Source organism: Emys orbicularis, chromosome 11 (genome assembly GCF_028017835.1).
Source record: "Emys orbicularis isolate rEmyOrb1 chromosome 11, rEmyOrb1.hap1, whole genome shotgun sequence".
Lineage (NCBI taxonomy): Eukaryota > Metazoa > Chordata > Testudines > Emydidae > Emys > Emys orbicularis.
Window position 1 is genome coordinate 13,895,191 of NC_088693.1, and position 21,537 is coordinate 13,916,727.

Below are 21,537 nucleotides of genomic sequence, written 5' to 3' on the forward strand. Positions count from 1 at the left end.
GGTGTAGTAGAGCACTTCCACTGGTGAGAGGAATGCTGTAGTGTAGACACTGACATAACTGGGTCCATGTAAACTGCCTAACCATGTAGTGTGGACCAGTCCTTAAACTTCGTGGCATGGCCCAGACACATTTCACTTCGTATGTGACGCTGTATTATTTCAGAGAAGAAAATTCCACAGTCAACTAAGGAAAAAAATGTAGCCAGGGTTGCACAATAATATCAAAGCATAGGAAAAGGGGTTTTGGTAAACTTATTTTTTATTTTAAAGTAACATTCCTGTAAGCAAGATATATTGTACACAGCTCTGTATGTGCTATTGTTCATCCACCACATTACAATATGTAAATGTATGGTGCAGGGGTGTGTTGTGGATCCTTAAAAAGAAAGAAAGTGCTCAGTACAAATAAAAATCAATGCATCAGACATGGTTCTGTATAACAGACAGTAAAGGATGGAAGCCATTATGTATCTACATATAGGACAGTTAACTCTGCAAGCTGACTTCCTGTCAGAATATTACTGTGGCTAATGCATGCTCCAGCTTTATATTTGTATATATTTCTATACTTCCATAGAGCCTTATGTCTGAGGATCTAAAAGGACTTTTGAATATGAATCAGTCTTCATAATACTCCTGAGAGGTAAGTATCATTACCTCCATTTAATAGATTGGGAGACTGTGAAACCAAGAGGTTAAGGCCCAGATCCTCAAAGATTTTCATGTGCCTAACTCCTCACCTTTAAGGATCTGGGCCTTAGTGACTTGGCCATGGTCATGAAGGAGGTCCAGGGAAGAGCTAGGAAGAGTGCAGGGCATAGGTCTCTTACTCCTATGGCTTTAACTTCCACTATCCTTCCACTCTGTGTAGAGTACATGATCGCTGGATACCAGACCGGCCAGGTTACCCGAAGATTTACGAGTGTTTGAATGACTTGGGTATTTCATTGTTTTGTGGCAACTGGATTTCCTGGTTTACTTTTGGCCTTACTGGTTATTAAAGATTTAAGGAAAAATTACTTGCCTCATTAATGCATATTTTTAAAATAGGTAAAGAAACCAACAGTTTTACAAACACAGAAACAAAGAAGCAAGTCCCTGTCACGGACAACAGCAGCACAGGCTGTTGGAACTTATGGAATTAAGACATCTTGTGCCAGACAGCAGTGTATCATGCCCATTTCTACACCGTCTTAGGCACATTCCACACCAGCATCTTCCCCGTGGCTGCAGTCATGCTGCCCCCAGTTGCGTTTTTCACAGTCAAAAATGGAGGCTTCTGTTCCACTGCACTCCACGTCATCAAGCCAAATTTGATCAGAACCTTTTTTGGGGGGGTGTGGTTAAAAATAAAAAAAAGTAAAAGTAAAATAAGTCACTGTACGGCATGGGAAACAAATATACAGTCACCCAAAGAAATCTGTAATGTGAATCACAAAGAAGATATTCTTTAGGTTTCACACTTCCCTTAGGGCTAGACTGAGCCTTAAGGCACAGCTCTATGTCAGGAACGGGTACCTGTGTCACCCCACGAGGAGGCCTGGGAAGGAACTGTGACTGAGTCACATTTCTCCTCCCTGCTTTGCCATGGCTCCCAAGAGAAAGTAACTTATTGCAGCCTTTTAATGGGTGCAGCTGACTTCCCCTCTCACACCAGCTTGGCATTGTGGGCTGGCGCACTGGGGGGTGGAGTCAAAACTTCACCTATTCCCGGCCCTCCCTCCACCCATCTGCAGGCGAATGGGAACAGTGGGCCTGCAAAGGCTGCTCTTCCCAGTGCTCAGTGACCAGGGGCGGCTCTATGTGTTTTGCTGCCCCAAGCATGGCAGTCAGGCGGCTTTTGGCAGCGCGCCTGCGGGAGGTCCGCTGGTCATGCCGATTCGGTGGCATGCCTGCGGAAGGTCCGCCGGGCTTCGGCATACCCGCAGCCGAATTGCCGCCGAATCCACGGGACCGGCGGACCTCCCGCAGGCATGCCGCCGAAAGCCGCCAGCCTGCCACCCTCACAGCGACCAGCAGGCCGCCTCCCGCGGCTTGCTGCCCCAGGCACGCGCTTGCTGCACTGGTGCCTGGAGCCACCCCGGTCAGTGACCTGTAGTGCAGCTAACTCCGATGGCAGGAAAGGACTCTTTGTACAGGTTACATCCATTCTGGCTCACAGCGCGCAGTGAGGAAGAAGCCTCCCCTGGTGCACCTTTACCACCGTGAGTGTCCTGGTAAGAGCAGGTCACAATCCTGTCTTTTGTTACCAGTGAAAAACAGCACAAGTCCCCCTCCCCCTAGGGAATACATAATGAATTCCTGAAACAAAACACAGGAGGGGAAGGAGCTGGCCGGATTGCAATCGAAGTTGTCACCTGACATGTTGGAGGTTGTCTCTCAGCTTGAATCTCATGCACTTTGCTGCACATATTGCCCATAGTCCCTTCCAAATGGAAGGGATAACACTTACTTAAGAGGCCTTTGGGTACCCTGCTGCAGAGAATTACACTTGCCACTAATATAGGGCATAGCTAAGACAGTGCAGAGATTTAGGTTAGGTGGTTTCATCCAAACAATCTCTACTCTTTGGGTCTGCAAAACTGAGCTGGAAATTTTGCAAGAACAGACTTTCTAGTACTATTGTGGCACTTCTGCTTCCAGCTTTGGCTAGAAGTAGGAAGTGCAGGGGCACATGAAAATAAGAGATCCGAGAGGAAACAATATTAAGTGAACTTTTGTGAACTTTGGAAAAGTTGAGTGAGTTCAGGTTGTGGGTAAAACTTGAGGGTGGGTGGAGGATAGAAGGGTTTTCATTTTAATTATGATTCACCCCAGTGATTGTCTCCAATCAGGGATATGTGCACTAATCCCAGCAATCCTATTTAACACAGAAATCTCTAAAAACTTTGCTTCTGTTGACCATCCATGTATCTGAATGGCTTGTGCCCAGTTGTCCCAGAACACTTCCATTCAACTGTTCTGTAAGTTCTTGATTGCTGGGTAATTATTCTATAGGTTATGATACTGCCCTCTTTGCTTTAGCAGAACACCCATTCGCTTCAGTAGGAGTTTTGTCTCGGTAAGAGTGGCAGGGTCTGGACCAGTGGGGACACGTGGGAGCAGGGTCATCCCCAGATTTGCTGCTTGGCTTATACTGAGCATGCTCATACGGACTGAGCATGCTCAGTAACACTGCTGAAGCTGGCTGCCCTGACTCCGCCCCCCGCCATCGGCAGGGATGGGTTGCCTCTGGTCTGGACCATCATAATTTCTCTTTCGGAGGCCAGTGGGGTGGGTGGGTATTTTGACAATCGGGAAATAGAAATAGCAGGGAATAAAAGGGACAAATGGAAATTCTAGAGTTATCCTCTGAGGCGGCATGTCTGGAAAGCCCATGCAGCTCACATGTGAATGCAAGTATCTCAGTATTCACCATCGAGAAACCATATATTTTGTACAACCTTAGACTGTGATCCTGAACTTGGAAAGAATTTTAGGACTTCCTACTGTGAAGAGCAAAAATCCCGTGCAACAAGAGCAGCACCAAACAAGTGTGGCACCCTGGACTGAAAAAATTCCAGCTCTGTTTCTGAATACCTGGCTGTAAGTGGCTTGGGTGCCAGGAGGCCATGAATACTGTTCCTGTAAAGGTTGAATCTTGCACTGAACACCAGCCACACTATATAAAATCACAGATCACAATTTGGGATCGGGAATGTAATTGGTGATTTGGGGGATTAGTTATTAACTTACCTGGGGATGCCTTCATGGTGCGAAGTGCATGACTATATCCCAGCATTTTGCAGACCACGGTTCCATCTTTTTTGTCCCATTTATCATCACATATTGTTCCCCACTTCCCTTTGTACATAATTTCGACACGGCCCTCCTTAGCTGTTCCAACGAGCCTTATCTTGGGGTTGGAGTTGCGTTCCGCTGATGGATTATGTGGATATGAAATAATTGCAGCAATTATACACAAGGAAAATAAGACGTTTGCATAAGAAAAAATGACAGAAGAATAAAGTGTTAAACCCAATAACACAAATGAATGGCCACACCTAAATGAACATGGCTACATGGAAACAGGTTGTTGTTGTAGCAAAAATCAGATCAGTTCAGGACCCTGTGGTAGATATGATGAACACAGGCATAGCTTGAGACTACTGAATCAATTTTAGGCCTGTTATTCGTACAGGTTATATGCATTATTGTGGGCTCGGGATTGTATTCTACTCCAATGGGGAGGGTTACTGCAGCTCCTCCAGGAACTAAAAACAGTGGGGTGTGATTACTGCAGTCCCTGGGACCAGTAAACAGTTCCAGAGAAGTACCACTCTCTGTGGTGGTTTGCATATACTGGTTCAGACTGTGTTCAAGAGACCCAGGAGACTGGGGTATAAAGAGACAGGCTTTTATTCTGAGGCAACAAATGGGCTTGACCATTTGTCCAAAAAAAGGGGGCGGCGTATCAAACCCCATGGAAGGACTGGAACATGCCGGGATGTCACGGGGGGACCACTGGTAAGCTTAATTATGCATTTAGACCTTTTATTGTTTTATACGTTGTTTCTGTACGGCTCTGAGAGAGCTGTTGGTTACCCGCAACCACTGGCACATGCTGTTCATAGCCCTTGGAGAGAAAACAAAGCACAGAAGCTGGACACTAGTCAGACCTGCTGGGATAAGCAAGGGCATTGCAGGGAGGTGGGTTGCAACCGAACAACCCTGCTCAGCAGGAAGACTGATGCAGGTCCCTGCCCAGAGATTGGTGATGGTGAAAGGCCTCCTTGAGCAGACCCGGAAGGGCTCAGAGGTGCAGTTACTTCAGAAGCGTCACTGACAGCCCTGATCCTGCAAGCTCTTAAACACTTGCTTCACTTTATGCACGTGGGAGGTTCTGTTGACATCATTGGGACTATGCAAATGGTCAAAGTTAAGCATGTGTCCTGGGTACGCACTGGGTTCTATATTGTACTGGTGTTACAGGGCAAGCTATGGAGATGAGATAAAGGTCTAGTACCTGGTTCACCCCTGTCACCTTTGTTCCCTGGAAGTCCTGTTCCAAATTAAAAAAAGCAATCATTAGACACACTTTCAAGGTAAAGTATAATGATTACCATTATGTCTTATACTTGTGTTGATCGAGGATGCATGCAAATGTTCAAACAAAACTCCAGCCCCCTCGCACATTTAGAATTTGAAATGTACTCCTGGAATTAAACCCCTGATGTGGTTAAGCCCCTGGGACAGCTTTGGAACTCATGATAGCAGCATGTTAAAAGCAGCAGGAGTATTATGAACTACAGAGTATTCGCAATGCATAACACTGGTGAAAAGGTCCTGTGATGGTGTATATACATCAGTGTGCAGAATCCAGCTATATATTAAGTGGACAGTATTTTACTGGTGCTGCCATGCATATAATACGTATTTTAAATGTTTAAAAAACAGCTCCAGAGAAGACATTTTAAAAATGTTGTTTTTAAAAAATACATTTACAAACAACCTCCAGCTGCTTATGTGCTTTTCAAAATAGAAAAGTCCCTTTCTCTATTTTATGGTCAAATGGCCTACAGCAATTCATTTGACCAGCTCTTTGCTGTCAGGTGCTGTCTCTCACTATGTGTTTGCACAGAGCCTCGCACAATGGGGCCGCAATCTCAGTTCACATCTCCAGCCACTACTATATTACAATTTAAAAAACCCCAACAATAACAATAAACGTTCATAATTATTTGCACTTCTATAGTGCCTTCCATCCAAAGATTGCAAAATGCTTTAAGGACCTCACTGACTTAATTAAAAAAAAAACCTACACGAATAAAGGATTACCACCTTCCTTTTATAGATGGGGAAACTGAGGCAAAGAGAGGGAAAGGTCCAGATCCTCAAAGGTGTTTAGGCACCTAACTCCCATTGAAAGGTGGGAATTAGGCATCTAAATACCTTTGAGGATCTGGGTCTAAGTGACTTTTATCCAAAGTCAAACAAGAAGTTAGTGGCAGAGTCAGGAATAGGAGCTGGGTCTTTTGACACCACAATGCCACTTGGGCCCTCTTAAAGGGTAGTTTAGTTGGAATGCACAAAGGAATTCCAAATGGACTTAAAAAAAAAAAATCTTCCCATCCTTTTTCTTTTGCTAAAAGCACTAAATATACAACTCTTCCTTTTAAAAAAGGATAAATATATAAATGGACATACACAACCTATTTTGTAATCTGGTAGGTGTGTTTTCTGCATCATTAACCAGAGTTAGATGCAGGAGAAATCCAAAACTACCTGGCTGCATATTGGCATCTGAGTCGGGTGTGGCCTAAAGCAGATTTCAAATACGTGCCAGGAGTGAATTCAGAAATCAATTCTTAACGTACGATCCAGTCTCACTGTTCTGATTGGGGCCAAATCAATTTGAGCTAAGTGGGAGTTTTGCATGTGTAAAGCTGGCTGGATGGGGCCACTTTATATCTAGTTCATCAGCAAAGATGCAGCCACCGTCTCTGAGTGGTAGAGGGCAGGGACTGGTTAGTGTCACAGTGAAGTGGAGTGATGTCTCACTATAGGGCTATCTGCTCACGTTGATGTTCTGTGTTGTTACTTCTGGGCCACGTAAGCTGCTGTCTCGGCCACTTTTGGGCAACTGGGGACCTCGGAGCTTCACACAAGGAGGAAAATATATTTCAGTCCTGTGCAAAGCGTGAGTTATTGATAAAAAGAAGGCTCCAACATTAGTAGCTGCACTGGTGCTGGAACCACCAGAATAAATAAGGGCTGGACTGAGCCTTTACATCTTGCCCTCTGTAAAGTAATAGTGTAGCTGGACTACCTCAGAAACAGCCCAGGGAGGAACTGACTCTCCTCCTCAGGCTTCCCCTTTGCTCCTTGGGTTGTGGGAGTAATTTACTTCACAGGGTGCAGGGTATTCCCCCTTTTTTGGGCCACCTCTGCTGGCTGCCTGGGGTTTGGAATCAGGGCCCTATCAAGTCCCTGATCTCCACTCATTACCTGCCCACCTACCCTCCCTGCCCATTGCTTCCTCCCTCCTCCCCTGTATACAGAGTTATGATCTGGGAAAGGTAAGCAGGGGGTCACATCCCCTTATGTTGCAGGGGCCAGTTAGAATCTAGAAAGAAAGAAGGAAGGAAACAAAGAAAGACAGACGTTTGGCACAGAATCCCATGCTGCATCACTGCCTTAATGTAGCATCCAAAAGAAATCTCTCAACTCAGATGCAAGCAGCGAACGAAATTTTCCCTGTAATGGCTGCACTGAAATGCACTTGCCCAAAAGGCAAATTTATGAAACAAGACGACATAGATGAGTGACATTAAAAGAAAATGTGTTTGTCTCTCATACAGAGTCACACAGGAATTGTTCAAGAACTGGGCATTATTGCCAAAATACTACCACTGCAATGCTGGTACAATTGCTGGTCCTCCAAGTTATGGGTGTCTACGGGCCAGTCTCATGATGACACCTAACTTTACTGAGCACTTTTGAAATGTTTCTTCCAGTCAGTCAATCTTTCCCTTTCCTTATTACAATTGCATCCCTTTATGTTCACTCCTCGTTGCATGCAGATAAATAGATATTGTTGAATTCTTAATTTCATATAAGTTACAGAGGAGAGGTGCATTGCAAGGTGTCTCTGTTGAAATGATACAAGGGAACAGAAATGAACGGCACTGGCAACCACGGGGACATAAAGGTGGCTGGACCAGAGAATCTGGCCTCATGACTTTAAAACCCTTTGCATAATTTTTACCAAAGTTTCCAGAAAGATGATACTATGAGGTAGCATCCAAAATTTCAGGAAGATTGGTTTCTTTGTGTGGGAACTTGGTAGTGGGGTTGAAAATCAGGTTTATAATGGAAAGCTAGCAGCAAGCTTAACCATGGAACAACTACTGCAACTTTATAACACACACACAATGCAAAACATACCAGCTAATCATCAGAAACCTTGATAGATAGTCGTACCTCTACGTCCCATGTCTCCTTTGGATCCTTTCATTCCTGGTTCACCTTTTGGACCTTGAATGCCAAAATGCCCACTATTTTCACCTTGTTGGCCTCTAAACCCTAGGTGGAAAATATCAGAGAGCTGATGCCTTTGTCAATTTCTGAAGAAAAGAGCATGACAAGTATTACATGCAATCACCTTCAGAAGACAATGAAACATTCCATGTAAAGTACCCGATTGTGTAATCATCTATTTGCATAATTTGATACAGCAAGTGCTTTACCTGAATCTCCCTGTTCTCCCTTTGGTCCTGGAATGCCTAAAGTCATCAAAACCAAAATAAATAAGTCAAATAGATATTGTCACACTTTTAAGCTTCCTCAAGCTTACATTTATAGTCAACTTTTCAATTAATGCAGATGGGAAGGCACGTTGGTTCTCCAGCTAATGGTTAATGAAGTGGATAAGGCACGTACAATATATTAAAATAAGAACTTATTAACCTAGGAAGATTGGGTTTTCAGATCCAAGTCTTAGAGGATAAGTGGACCTTTCACTGCTAACATACCTAAATTGACCCTGTGTGCCAGATACACAGCTGGGGTAAGTCACAGTAGCTCCTTTAATGTCAACAAAAGGAGATTGGGGTGGGTTATCTTAACCTGCTGCACTTTATGTTTTTAAGTTATATCAAAAGGTGCCTCTATGGACCCTTGGCACAGCTACATAAGTATCCTGCCATGGCAGCCTGGCAGAGCTCCATGTCCACTACTGTAGGTCCATACTCCATGAGTCCGTCATGCATGGGATTGAGCATACTGCCTCCTGGCTTGAGCTGGTCATTCATTCCCGTGCATCCCCCTATTCGAATAACTTGCGTTGCTGATGCTGAACTTGTCTTGTTTTCCTTTACCTGCTACTCCACTCTGTCCCTTTGCACCTTTAGGTCCCCTCTCTCCTGGGATTCCTGATGTTGTTTTTTTTAAAAGGGTGCATGGGTAAAAAATACCTAGCAGGATATTATTTTACTAAATTAAAAATGCTGTTAGCTACATATCCTCCTCCCCTCTCTGACCAGGCATGCCATTAAAACCAGGAAGTCCCGGGGCACCAACTTCTCCATTCAGACCTTAAAGTTGAACAACAACAAAAGTGAAGTACAAAGAACTATAAAGGATAAAGGAACCAAAGTAACATAACATTTCTCCAGGGGCTGATCCTCTACTGCCCCACACCTTGTATAGTCATCTATTCCTGAGCAGAGTGAGAGCAAAGTGGGTGTAAACTGCTTCCACGTTGGAATCCTCCACTTGCTTTCACCAGTGGTATCATTTTATAACCAACTTTGCAGTGTGGAAATGAGCATACAAAGTGAAAGGCAGTGGAGAATCAGGTCCATAGAGCGTTTCAGTCTGAAGGATCCCAAAGCACTTTCCAAAATTTAGGTCAAATTCTGCCCTGGGATGCATACACATGGGTCACATTGGACTTCAATGGGAGTGATGTGTATAGAGCCAAAAGGAGAATATGGCCCTGTACACACAGCATATGGCCCTGTAAACTCACACACAAATAAATTAGGGCTCTATGGAAATTTAAGAGGAGTCTATATAAATTGCTCTAAAAATCTATAGATGTTAACAGAAAAGAAGATCTTTTCTATAGACTTTCTAAGTCATCCCATAGAATTTTAGAGAAGGGATATAATTCTGTAGGATAGTTCACAAAGCCCAGAGAAAGGATAGCAGCGTCTACGAGGACTTTTCCATTGGGGTAAAGAACACTCCATCCATATGCACCTGCAGGGGAAATGTTCATAGACAGAAAGCATTTACCTGTGTTGCAATTTTTCCAGGGTACTATGGGACAGATTTGCCTTTCATTTACACTGAGCTAAATCAGGAGCAACTCCATGGAGCTACTATAGTGTGAAACTGTTGCTAGCAGGATACTCAGTATCAGTATCTACATATCTAAATGCTATGATGAGTCAGGCCATGAAGCAGGGGAGACACCATACAAATTTAGAATTAGACAAAAGGGGCCTGATTCACCACTGCATTATTCCAGTTTGACACTAGTGTTGCCTCAGTGGAGTGAAACTGGTGTGAAAGTGAAGTAATACAATGGCGAACCAGGCCTTAGAGGATTAGAAAGGGACTTACTGGGTGAAATTCTGGGACCCGTGTAACAGACTGACAATTTCCGGCAATATCGTAAATGAATTTTATTGAATGAAGTTAAACCTTATTGAATTAGTTTTAAAATCTTTGAATTCCTTGTATTAAAAATGCAATGGTGCATGTGTTATTGTGGAATTGTATGTATTTTCATACAGCTGGGGGTAATTACACAAATTCACTCAGGTTGTAAAGAAACCCCCCCACCCCGGGAGAGATACATATACTAATTCAACCTAGATTCTCCAGGGACTGACCAACAAAGGAAGGATTTTTGAATTAATAGCCTAGTTTTAAACTGGCGCATGGCCTTTTTCCTGATCCAGCAAATGGACTGGACCCTAATCCACAGTAGGCCCCAATCTTTCGGGTAGGGTTGGAAGGACTGGCCCTGCAGAATCCATGTTAGGGTTGGGGTTAATTCTGTTAAATTTATTAGCATGCACGTTGGTTCTTTTATTGTTTTAATGTGTTTTCTCTGCAATGCGTTATCCCTTAAGAATAAAGTGCTGTGTGGTAACTTATAACTATCAACAATCATTCTGTTATCAGTCTCTGAAGAAAAAGCAAGCAGCTGTCCTTGGTCAATCTATCTGTGCTGGGAAATACACAGTGAAGGCAAGGAAGTGTGCAGCCTGGGAATACCCGAGTCAGATGGTCTCCACCCAGAAAGGCAATGCCTGGGGAACGGGAAGCCGGAGAGTGGATGCCTTTGCTGAACCATCGAGGGGAAACAGAGGTGCAGTTGCCCTGGACTGTGATTGCCTATGATATGCAGGAGGTCAGACAAGATGGTCGTAATGGGCTCTCCTGACTTTAAAAATCTATGAAAAATATAGAACAAAAGATCCTACTTCTCCTTTCACTTACACCCATTTACAGCAGTTTTACACCAGCGTAACTCGACTGAGTTCAGTGGAATTACTCTTCAAGTCCAGTGGTGTATGCGAGACAACAGGCCTTGAATCTGTAGCTTGGTGCGGGATTGGAGGGAGAGCAGATGTTGTGTTTATAATACTCTTCCTTGGTAATTGGGACAAATGGACATTTCTCAGTTACAATGATTGTGGGTTTGATTTTCTTTTAAATTAGACTTTCAGGCCAATCCACTACGACTGTTAATTGACCTCGATTAAGTTAGAGCCGATTTACACCAGCTGTGGACCTGCCCTTTTTTAATGAAATGCACCTTTAAGGGAGATCAGTGTCATACCAATATGAGAAACTTTTCTTTTTGACTGGCTTACCTGCCTCTCCTTTCTGTCCTGGAAGCCCTGGTGCACCCACTCTACCTACAATACAATATTGGTGTTAGCATTAGTGATATTTGTACAAATCATTAAACATGGCATCTCCCCTCTCCTCCACCAGCCCCCTGCCAGATTTGGCTTTCTGCCTTATTAACTTACCATTTAACCTGACTAACCTGCATCTCCCTTGTTTCCAGGAACACCAATTGATCCTTTGGGGCCCATCTCTCCCTTCTTACCCACTTCACCTTTACTTCCTTGAAGACCTATTTAACAATACAATGAATGTGTGTGAATCAAAGGGTTGGAGTCAAATCTGTCTCTCTCTCTCCCATTGGCTCTAACAGCATCAGCATCTGGCCCTGGGTCTGCATTTCTAGATCTGACATTTCCAGTTGGTAATCAAGATACTTATGACAGAATACAAAAGAATGCAACAAAATATTTCGGAAGTGATTGCAATCCCCTCCTTCCCTGTTTTGTTACAGCATTTTCCCGAGATTCCTTGAATTGTTTAAGATCCGTTTTGCCATTTCTGAGCCAGACCCTCAGCTGGTGCAAATCAGTGGAATTCTGTTAAATAAATGGAACCCTACTGATGTACACCAGCCGAGCAGCAATGCTACATTTCCAAATGTTCTGTGTATAATCATCATTCTCCGCTCATATGTACCACTTCCACTAGTTTCCACTCTCCACCCTGTTTTCGGCTCATTCTCCCTGTCCACATCTCAGACGTGGCTGATGAATACCAATGTAATGCAAGTTACACAGGCGAGAAACACTGCCTAATTCTTCTGTTTAACTTACACAAAACTCTAGCTTATATGGGATATAAACCACTCAGAGGCAGGCTTTTCTATCACTCTAACCAACCAAACCTGCACATGATTGTGCATTTAAATTGTATTGTATTCGTTTATACCATATAAATCCTTCTGTAAACACCACAGTTATAATCAGGGATGTGCTGATAATTTAATACCTGCTTCTTTCATTACACATACATATCCCCAAAAGAAAATATAAAAGCTCAGAGTAATGAGTCAGCATTTCTGGAGGACCACCCTCGTTGGTGCACTGGCATAGCAAGAAACAAAATGGCACCCCACAAATAAGGCAAATAACCTCCATCCATCCAATCCCTTTATAGACTGGTAACCCCATGGTCAGAGATATCTGAATCTTTGTGGAAACAACTCATAGAGTAATAATACATTTTACACTGTAAATGGAAAAGACTTAACTAGGAAGGCATGTGAAATTGTTAAAATTGCATAGGTAAAAATAAGCAAATTGTCTTACCTGTAGGCCCTCTATCCCCTTTCATTCCTGGTTCACCTTTTGGACCAGCAAGGCCCCTGTCCCCTTCACTTCCAACTTCACCCAGTGGTCCTCTAAAACCTGGATGAAAAATACCAAACTTCTGATGCTTTGTTGCTTTGACCATCCCATGACAGACCCATTACACACACTACAAAATGCAATACATAGAAGAGTCAAATTCTGCTCTTGTTGTAGATCCAGAGTGACTCCGAAGATGCCAATGCAGTTACTTTTGAAATAGATATCTGTCACTGAGGGCCAAATTTGGGCCTCTCTGTGTAAATTCAGTACTGTCCGCTGGATTCTATTCTCATTCACTGGTTTTACTTGGGTTTATTTCTGCTAACTTCAATGGAGTTATTCCTGATTTACACAGGTGTGACCAAGAGCAAAATCCATAGTAGCAACACAATGAAGGAAATGCATTTCCTTGGACTCCTTGGTCTCCTCTTGTCCCCTTTGGTCCTTCTATTCCTGAAATCCCAATACGTACATATTAATAATAATGATTAATGGACATGAAAGGCAGATATTTTTGAGCCTATGCAATCCACCGGTATTGGGCCAGATTCTCAGTGGGTGTAAATGGACACAGTCACTCCACTGACGTAAATGGAGCTATGCTGATTTACACTAGCTGCGAAACTGGTCCAACTGTCTATGAGCCAAATCTTGCTATCCTGGCTCAAAGACTGAGGTCAGTGGGAATTTTTCCCTGAAAAGGCACTGAAATGTATAGGCAGCGAACTGCAGGATTTGGCCTGAAGTTGTACTTCATTGTTGTAAATCATGCTGCACAGCAAGGAAGACGCGGATGCTTGATGTTTAAAATGCTTGTTTGGCATCAACATAGACAAGCACCACGGATGGATGAGATGGGGGAGCAGCAGAGCGGACTTGCTGCCTGACTGGCTGTGGGGGCCCTTACCTAGTGAGACTGGTGCAGTACCAGTACAGAAAGGCTTGGGGTCCCCAAGCCGGGGGATAGCAGTCTCCCTGCATTCAGGAACATCTGATGTGCGTGAGCATTCTGCTCCCCAGTGAGGAGCCTTGGGGAGAAGGGAGGGATGAGGGAGAACCTGGTCAATCCATGGTTTGCCATGGTCCTAAATGGAGAACCAGGGCAGCGACCACGGGACTACAAATGTTGTGAGTGCAAAGCACAGCCTGCGGGATAATTCCTTCCCCAGCATGTACCATTTGGGCTGTGCAATAGCTCCAGGATTTAGTCCTAATGAAAGGCCACATTCCGATTTCATTTACACTAGTGGAAAAATTGGGAATAAATCCATACACTTTAGTGGAGTTACTCCCAATTTATCCTAGTGTAAATGAGACCAGAATCTGGTCTGAAGACTGGGTCTCCAGGAACAGGACACACAGGACAACTGGATCGTATGTTGATTACAACATACACATTTTAGTGTGCATCTTATAGAGCAGTGGCTGATCAAATTATGTTGTATCAGTGTGGCTCTATCAGTAGGACTGTCATCTCTGAGACAGAAAGTTAAGTTACCCTCCAGTTACGACTTATGACCCATAAAACACCATGTAAATCACTCAGATTGCTGCTGCGTGTCCTGGTTTTTACCAAACTTTGTGTATTCAGTTCTTTGCTTAGCTCTTCGTTTACTTTTTAGGAGGTGCTGCTACTAATCCTTTCTTACCTGCTTCTCCCTTGTCTCCCTTGGCCCCTGGAGCTCCTACTCCTCCAGGTATCCCTAAAATATCAAAGGAAATATGTGGCTTGAGCATTATGTAGGATAACATTTGTACAGTGGCTGTAAAGGTTAGTAACTCAGTACCTGGAGTTCCATCCTTTCCAGATGAACCTTTCTCCCCTTTCTGAGCACCCCCAGGGCCAGAAAGACCTCCAGCACCCTTTTCTCCAGGATTACCTTGAAATTGAATTGGCAAAAAATTAACATGGATTCTTTTATGAAGACTGAAACCACAGCTCCCAAACCAGTAAACTAACTGCAAGACACACACAAAACCTGCAGCTACAGAAGCTTGTCACACCTACCTATTTGTTTTCTACACGTGAATGGGGTGAAATGCAGGGAATATCACAGGCATTATAAAGGACAATGCGCGGGATGTGTTCAGAGGTGGATTACAGTTTTGTGGGGCCCTGGGCCAGAGCAAGTGGTCTCTCCCCCATCATCCCCCCGTGCTCCTGCCAGGGAGCAGGGTTGGAGTGCGGGGGCTTCCCCCACTCCCTGGCAGGAGCGCTGAGCGGGTGGAACAGGTGCGCAGGGTGCCCATTTTTCCGGGGGCTCCACTGGATACGTTCACATTCTCAGAGTTTGCAGTGGGAAGCATGTGCTTAAAAACCGTTTCAGGTTTAAAAACAGTGGCCAAAATATTCACATCCGAAGTGCTGAACTTTGGGTATCTCCATCCATATTTAGGCACTAAAATCAAAGTGCCAATGGGAAGTCTGAGAATCAGGGTGTTTTTATTTCTATTTGTTCTGATGATGCAAGGGAGGGTTCATTTCCACAACTTACCCTTCTCTCCTTTCTCCCCAGGAAATCCAATACCTAAAATACAAATACATCCACTTTTGTTATCCTCTGCTTGTCTCCATTGTTAAATATGTCCCCACCCCTCTCTGAGTTTTATGTTATTTGCTTACCCTTTGACCCTGGTTCTCCTTTGCTTCCAGCTGGTCCTTGTAGACCCATGTCTCCCTTCTCACCTTTTCCTCCTAGAAGATGGATTTGACAGCATAATGAACAAGTGTAAATTAAAGGCTGTGACTCACTGAATTGAATAACAACATTTCCATTGATTGTAATGGGACCAGGATTTGGCCATAACTAGGACCAGATCCTCAGATGGGTGTAAGCTGACATAGCTCCATTGAGTGCAATTGAATTATGCTAATTTACATCCAATGAGAATTTGGCCTTGTGTATATTTCAGCATGTAACCAACAGGAGGAGTAAGCACTTGAAAACTTGAAATCCTTTTCACCTTGACTTCCTTTCTCCCCCTTGGCACCTGAATTGAACAGAATAAAGCCTTCATTTCAGGCAGGCAGAGATAACTTGGCTAAGAAAAAAGGTTGCAATTATAGGCACTAGTTAGACACCAGTTTGAAGTATCAGTCTTGGGGAGATTGAGGAACAGACAGTCAATGTTAGAAAAGGGAAGCAGGGTATCTCTTAAAACGCCATGTGAATTCATCTAGGAGAAGTAATCTTCACATCTGGGGAATTTTAGGGCTTGATCCTGAGCATGTGCAAACCCCGCCCCCTCAAGTCAGTGGGCCCAATCCAGCTCCCACTGAAGTCAATAGATGTATTTCCATTGTCTTCAATGGGAAATGCATGAGGACCTTATTCAGCTTGTCTACTGCAAGAACAAGTGCCAGAATTTGGGGTGCAATCCTATGAAAGGCTGAGGCCTCTAGTGCCATGTGGGAGCTGCTCAGCACTTTGTAGGATCACACCTTAATCACACAGGAAAACTGACCTGTTGTATTACTCGTTGTGGACTAGATTGAGCCTGTAGGCTCAACCCTGAGTAAAAGGTGCTGTGAAATTACTCTGCAGCTGTGGCTCCCACCCGGTTCCCATCAGTTCCTCCCCTGGTCCCATCCAGATTCAAGAAGGGAGGAGAGGGGGAGTAAGTTACTGATAAAGCTCTTGATAAAATACAACTTACTTCTTCCATCATGTCTACCCAGCTACCCTGGCTAGTGAGCAGCGGCGGGGAGGGGAGACGGAGTTGAGATTCTACTAGCTCCCAGCTTCTCCCCACCCACTTGCTCAGAATGGGGAGTATCCAGAGAACAGGGTCTACGCTCTGCACCCAAGCCAGACTCCCAGCAGGCCATGCAAGGGGGTGTGGGAGGAGCTTGACTTCAATGGGACCATTCACGTGCATAAAATTATGCAGGGTAATTACGTCTTTGCAGGAGCGGGGCCCAAATGACTTATTGAATAGGGCTCCAAAATCTAACTTCCGATTCTGTACAGAACAGGGAAAGGGAGGAGGAATGAGAGAGAGGGGAAGCTGTTCATTGCTCAAATATTTACTTACCTGGAGGACCAGGTTCTCCTTTGATTGCAAGTTGCCCTGAAATGGATATTTGATGTGCATTTTTAAACGGTCAGCACTCAATCGTTGATTGAACAGTATGTTAACAAATTTAGCTCTGAGTTGAAAATGTCACCCTCCCTGCAGGAAGACTAGAAGTCCTAGAGAGGCCTGAAAAAAGTCTGAGCAACATTATGTGGGTGTGCTGGGGGGGAGGGGCTGGGTACAGGCAGCCCACGCCCATTCCAGCACAGGAAATAGAATCTAGCTGCAACGAAGGGATATGCCAGCCTGGGCTCCATACTTCCACCCTATGCACAATCTTATCCAATTCTTCTTATTCTCTGGATAAATTCATGGAGGTTAAGGCCATTAATGGCTGTTAGCCAGGATGGGTAAGGAATGGTGTACCTAGACTGTTTGTCAGAGGGTGGAGATGGATGGCAGGAGAGAGATCACTTGAAAGTTACCTGTTAAGTTCACTCCCTCTGGGGCACCTGGCATTGGCCACTGTCGGTAGACAGGATACTGGGCTAGATGGACCTTTGGTCTGACCCAGTACGGCCGTTCTTATGTTCTTAGGGCCAGATCCTCAGCCGGTACAGATCATCATAACTGCATTCATTTTTTGTGGCAGCCACTGTCTACTACTCTGTGTTTATACAATAGGGCCCTGTTCCTGGTTGCTCCTTAAGTATTACTATATTTTCATAGCAGTGCCTCTCTTTCATATCGTGCTTTTCCTCGGTAGATTTCAAAGCCCTGCACTTTGCAATCGTTAACGTATTTATCTTCACAACACTCCTGGGAGGCAGGGCAGGCCTGTTATCCCCATTTTACACATGGGGAACTGACGCACACAGAGGCTAAGTGACTTGCCCAAGATCACACAGAAAGGCTGTAGCAGAGCAGAGAACTGAATCCAGGTCTCTCGAGTCCTAAGGCTAGTGCCCTAACCACTAGACCATCCATAATAATGAGTCAAGTTAATGGAGCTACACCATTTACATGAGCTGAGGATCTCCCCCCACCCCTTCAACATTAGAGAAGGAAACTGGAGTTTCCCATAGGGACCACTGAATTGTGCATTTTCTATTTAAAGAAGGCTTTGACTCTTGTACTGCTTGTACAGCACTATCAGGCTTTAAGATTATGAACAAAATATGACAGTCAAAAAGATAAGGTGAAGTGGAGAGATACCTGCAGCCAGTGTGATATTGTTCATCCTCATCCATAAATTGTGGTTGCTGACCCTAATGGTGTTGATTTCCTCTTCTAAGCTTTCGATCAATGTTTCTTCATCTCTGGTGTTCTTTCTGTAAAAGCTTCTCTCTGGAAGAGTTTCATTGTAGAAGGGGATGACCAGTTCCTCTGGTAAATGAGAGTCGTCTTCTCTTTGGATTTTGCGTATTTCCTCCTGCATGTTAAACACTGGGAAAATGGAAGGCATCAAGGAATAAATATTCTCAATCTCCTTCTATCATCCTGGGAAATTCCTGTTCTACAGGGCAATTTCTATTGACTAGCCCTGAATTCCTGTAAAACAGACACTTCTTTCTTGCACAACAGGTAGAATGTAACCTGAAACCGGGGCGTATGTACTGGGCACAGCTCAGCCATGCCTCCGCTGCTAATCTGCCTACACTGGTGTTTATACTCATGCTAGCTCAATGAGAGTACATTGAGCAGGGCAATACATCCCTAACTTAGTGTAGACAGAGCTATTGACTCTCATCGACTTATGTAGGCATTTTTAGTCCGCCCTTCATTATTGTATCCAGGTGCCACATATGCCTGGATATGTGGCCAGATATGCAACATATCTAATGTGCATCTGGGGGAAAAAACAGTTTCTAATAGAGGGAGCCTTCATTCTTAGAGTGCTCGGGATCATTTACTGTCCTCCAAAAGTTTCTCGGAGGAACTGAAGGAAAGCGGACTTATCCTCTGCTCTTCATGGCACTCATCCCTTACCCCCCTGAAACATTGCGATCAGCTTCCTGGCATGAGGAGAGAGCGTGCACAAAACTCTCCCCACCCTGTAAACACGCTCTTTCTGTGTGTCCTCTTTCAGAACCAGCCCTGAGTGACAGATGGGCAGAACAACTGTTTATAGGAGTGATATGGATTGCTCTTGGATATTAGCTGGGTAATGCTTAAATAGTCTACCTGGCTGTCTATTTATAATGCACCGATCATCACAGTATCTTAACTGGCTGAGCGAAGAGGGACTCTCCCAGGCAGGAAGAAAAGATATGAGAATGGTGGGAAGGAGGGGGAACTGAGGAACGGGGGACACACAAAGCACTCTGGAATGTGGGATAATGGTATGGAGGAGGGACACATGAGAGACTCAAAGAGCCCCCTGGCATATGGCAGAGATGGAATGGGGGGGGGGCACACAGAGCCCTTGCCATGGTGGGGAAGGGGAGAATGAAGAGGAGAATGAGGAACAGTGGTATGGGGGCACACAGAGCCCAGGGCATGATGGGAAAATGGGGGACACTAGATGGAGAGGGGGATGGGGAACCCACAGAGCCCCTGGCATGGAGGACAGGGGAACATGGAGTCCCATGAAATAGAAGGGTGGAAGGGTGGCACACAGGAGCTTGCTGGGGCAGCAACTGGAGGGATGTACAGAGCCCCTGGTCTGTACAGTATGCTCAGCCTATTGAAGCATGCAGCCCTCTAGGATGGCGTATTGCAACAGCATCAGGCGCAGACATGTTGCTAACCATTACAAGCATCTTTGGATTTCAAGGCTACAGTAAATGGTTATTTACTGTAGCCTTGGGGTAATTACAGTAAATGGTTATTTACTGTAGCCTTGGGGTAATTACCTTTTATCGCCAATAGTCCCAGGCCTAGAGTTAGCGTCATTAAATAGATTGCCAGTGCAGTCCAAACACAGCATGCAGAAGGCTTCTTCTTGCTTTGCGGTTCTAAAGTCCAGCAGAAACAAGACAAACATCCTTTCAAATCATGTTCACTGTGACATCCTCTGTTCATTTACAGCACACACATTTCTTTGGCCAATTCTGTGCAAATAAAGTATTTGTACCATTCTTGAAACACGTGCCTTATCCACACGTGCAGGGAAAAGCAAGCTGTGTGCACACTACAGTGTGTAGTTACATGCAACAGTGAAAAGCTCTGGCACCGGGGAAGTAGCAGGAAAAGGGTCTGGCAGGGGGGAGCTCCTGGAGTCTTTCCCCGCCGCCTCCCCCTGCCAGAGCCTTTCCCCACTGCGAAAGCCATTCACTGTGGCGGGGCAAGGCTCTGACAACGTAAGAACATAAGATCAGGAAGATTCCTGCAATAGAAGGCACTGTACACAGAGTTACAGTAGGAGCACTCTGTTGGTACTAAAAGGGGAGGAAGTCCTGTGAAGGGCTTTAATTTTAGAAGCTACAGTATTTAAAAAAACAAACAAACAAAAAATCGAACTTTCGAAGAATTGTTCTTCAAAACAGCTATTCTGTCCCCATCTGCACACACTAAAAGATCCAGAAGCACATGATCCTGTGAGCAATCCACAAACTCTTAGTTAAACAGGAGTTTCATGCAGTGAGTGCTAGGATTGTACAGGCTGTAAGTCCAGGCAAACTTAGAACATAAGAACGGCCCTACTGGGTCAAACCAAAGGTCCATCTAGCCCAGTAACCTGTCTTCCGACTGTGGCCAATGTCAGGTGCCCTTAACTGAGTTTAGCGAAGTGTATGATGCTGAGTCATAATGATTAAAAGGAGCATCATCTTCATTAATGTTACAATAGAATTGTTTTGAGTCAGCAACAGTGTTTTTATATTCACCTGCAATTCATACATTTACATTTTCGGTTAGCTTTTGGTGATTTGAATATCTGAAATATTTTAGGCATTGAAATTTTACACAATGGAAATTTATTTAGGTTATTTAAAAACCACTGGAAGAAAAAATGATTAGTATTTGCTGGAGACTATCTCAGCATTTTTGGCTGGAAGAGATGTGTCCCAGATACATCTCTTTATTAATATTCAGATATATTTAGGAGCAAAAGTCACAGTAAAAAGGCATTGCATATGTAACGCAAATAGATCAGCTATTTTCTTCATAGATAAGCCTAAATACTTATAAATCAATTTAATTAAGCAATAAAAGTACTTTACCATATAGTTCAAATGTGGTGGTACCAGATGAAGCAAACCTAATCTTGTCTGACATTGTGAGTATTTTGGTATCATTCGAAATTCCATCTTCATTGTAACTCTTTGGATTTTCCATGGTGAATTTTTTATAGTTAACCTAGAGTCCTGTCAGATTACAGACACCAAGGAAATAAGGAACTTTCTACTTCATCTGCTGAATTTATGTCATCTGCTATGCATTCCGATTAACTCGATTTTTCTAGACTTGCAAGATACTTCTGATGTGGTAATTTGATCAGTTCCTCAAAAATCCTATAACTAAGATGTTTAGCTTCTCTCTTGTGCTTATATTAGAACACAATCTGGATGGACCCTGCAGTTTGATCCTGCAAGGTGAACTCAATAAGAATAGTGAATGCTCAGATTTGCTTAGCACTTTGCAGCATTTGAAGCCTAAGTGGCCAGCCCATATGCAGGTAAAACTCCCACTGAAGCCAATATGATGTTTGGTTGAACACAGACTTCAGGATCAGTTCCTTAGGGACAGAAGGCTAAATGTTGAGTGTTAATACAACAGTGTAGCTTGCACTGAAATGACATTTAGTAAGTGCGCAAAATGAGCATGATTGGGGGAAGGCACTAACAGGAACATGTAA

The 21,537-nt window shown here is 44.1% G+C and overlaps 1 protein-coding gene across 1 annotated transcript; it reads right to left on the reverse strand.

The window, feature by feature from the left end:
* Positions 1–1,193: 1,193 nt before the first annotated feature.
* Positions 1,194–20,957, reverse strand: MARCO (macrophage receptor with collagenous structure). Its single transcript, XM_065412926.1, has 15 exons — positions 20,903–20,957; positions 19,595–19,696; positions 17,955–18,185; positions 16,758–16,793; positions 15,346–15,417; positions 15,218–15,250; positions 14,372–14,425; positions 12,681–12,779; positions 11,552–11,641; positions 11,373–11,417; positions 8,229–8,264; positions 7,963–8,064; positions 5,006–5,041; positions 3,736–3,918; positions 1,194–1,324 (listed from the first exon to the last, which is right to left on the reverse strand). The coding sequence occupies exons 1-15, from the start codon at positions 20,955–20,957 to the stop codon at positions 1,194–1,196; spliced, it is 1,305 nt and encodes a 434-aa protein (XP_065268998.1).
* Between the last annotated feature and the right edge of the window lie 580 nt (positions 20,958–21,537).

Excerpts from the sequence above, each read along its gene's own strand:
- MARCO (XM_065412926.1), bottom strand. The coding sequence starts at position 20,957 with ATGTCAGACAAGATTAGGTTTGCTTCATCTGGTACCACCACATTTGAA. Across the intron at positions 8,265-11,372 it reads AGGACAGAAAGGAGAGGCAG|GCATTCCAGGACCAAAGGGA; the intron begins GTAAGCCAGTCA and ends TGATGACTTTAG. Across the intron at positions 3,919-5,005 it reads AGGTGACAGGGGTGAACCAG|CGGAACGCAACTCCAACCCC; the intron begins GTACTAGACCTT and ends ATAATCCATCAG.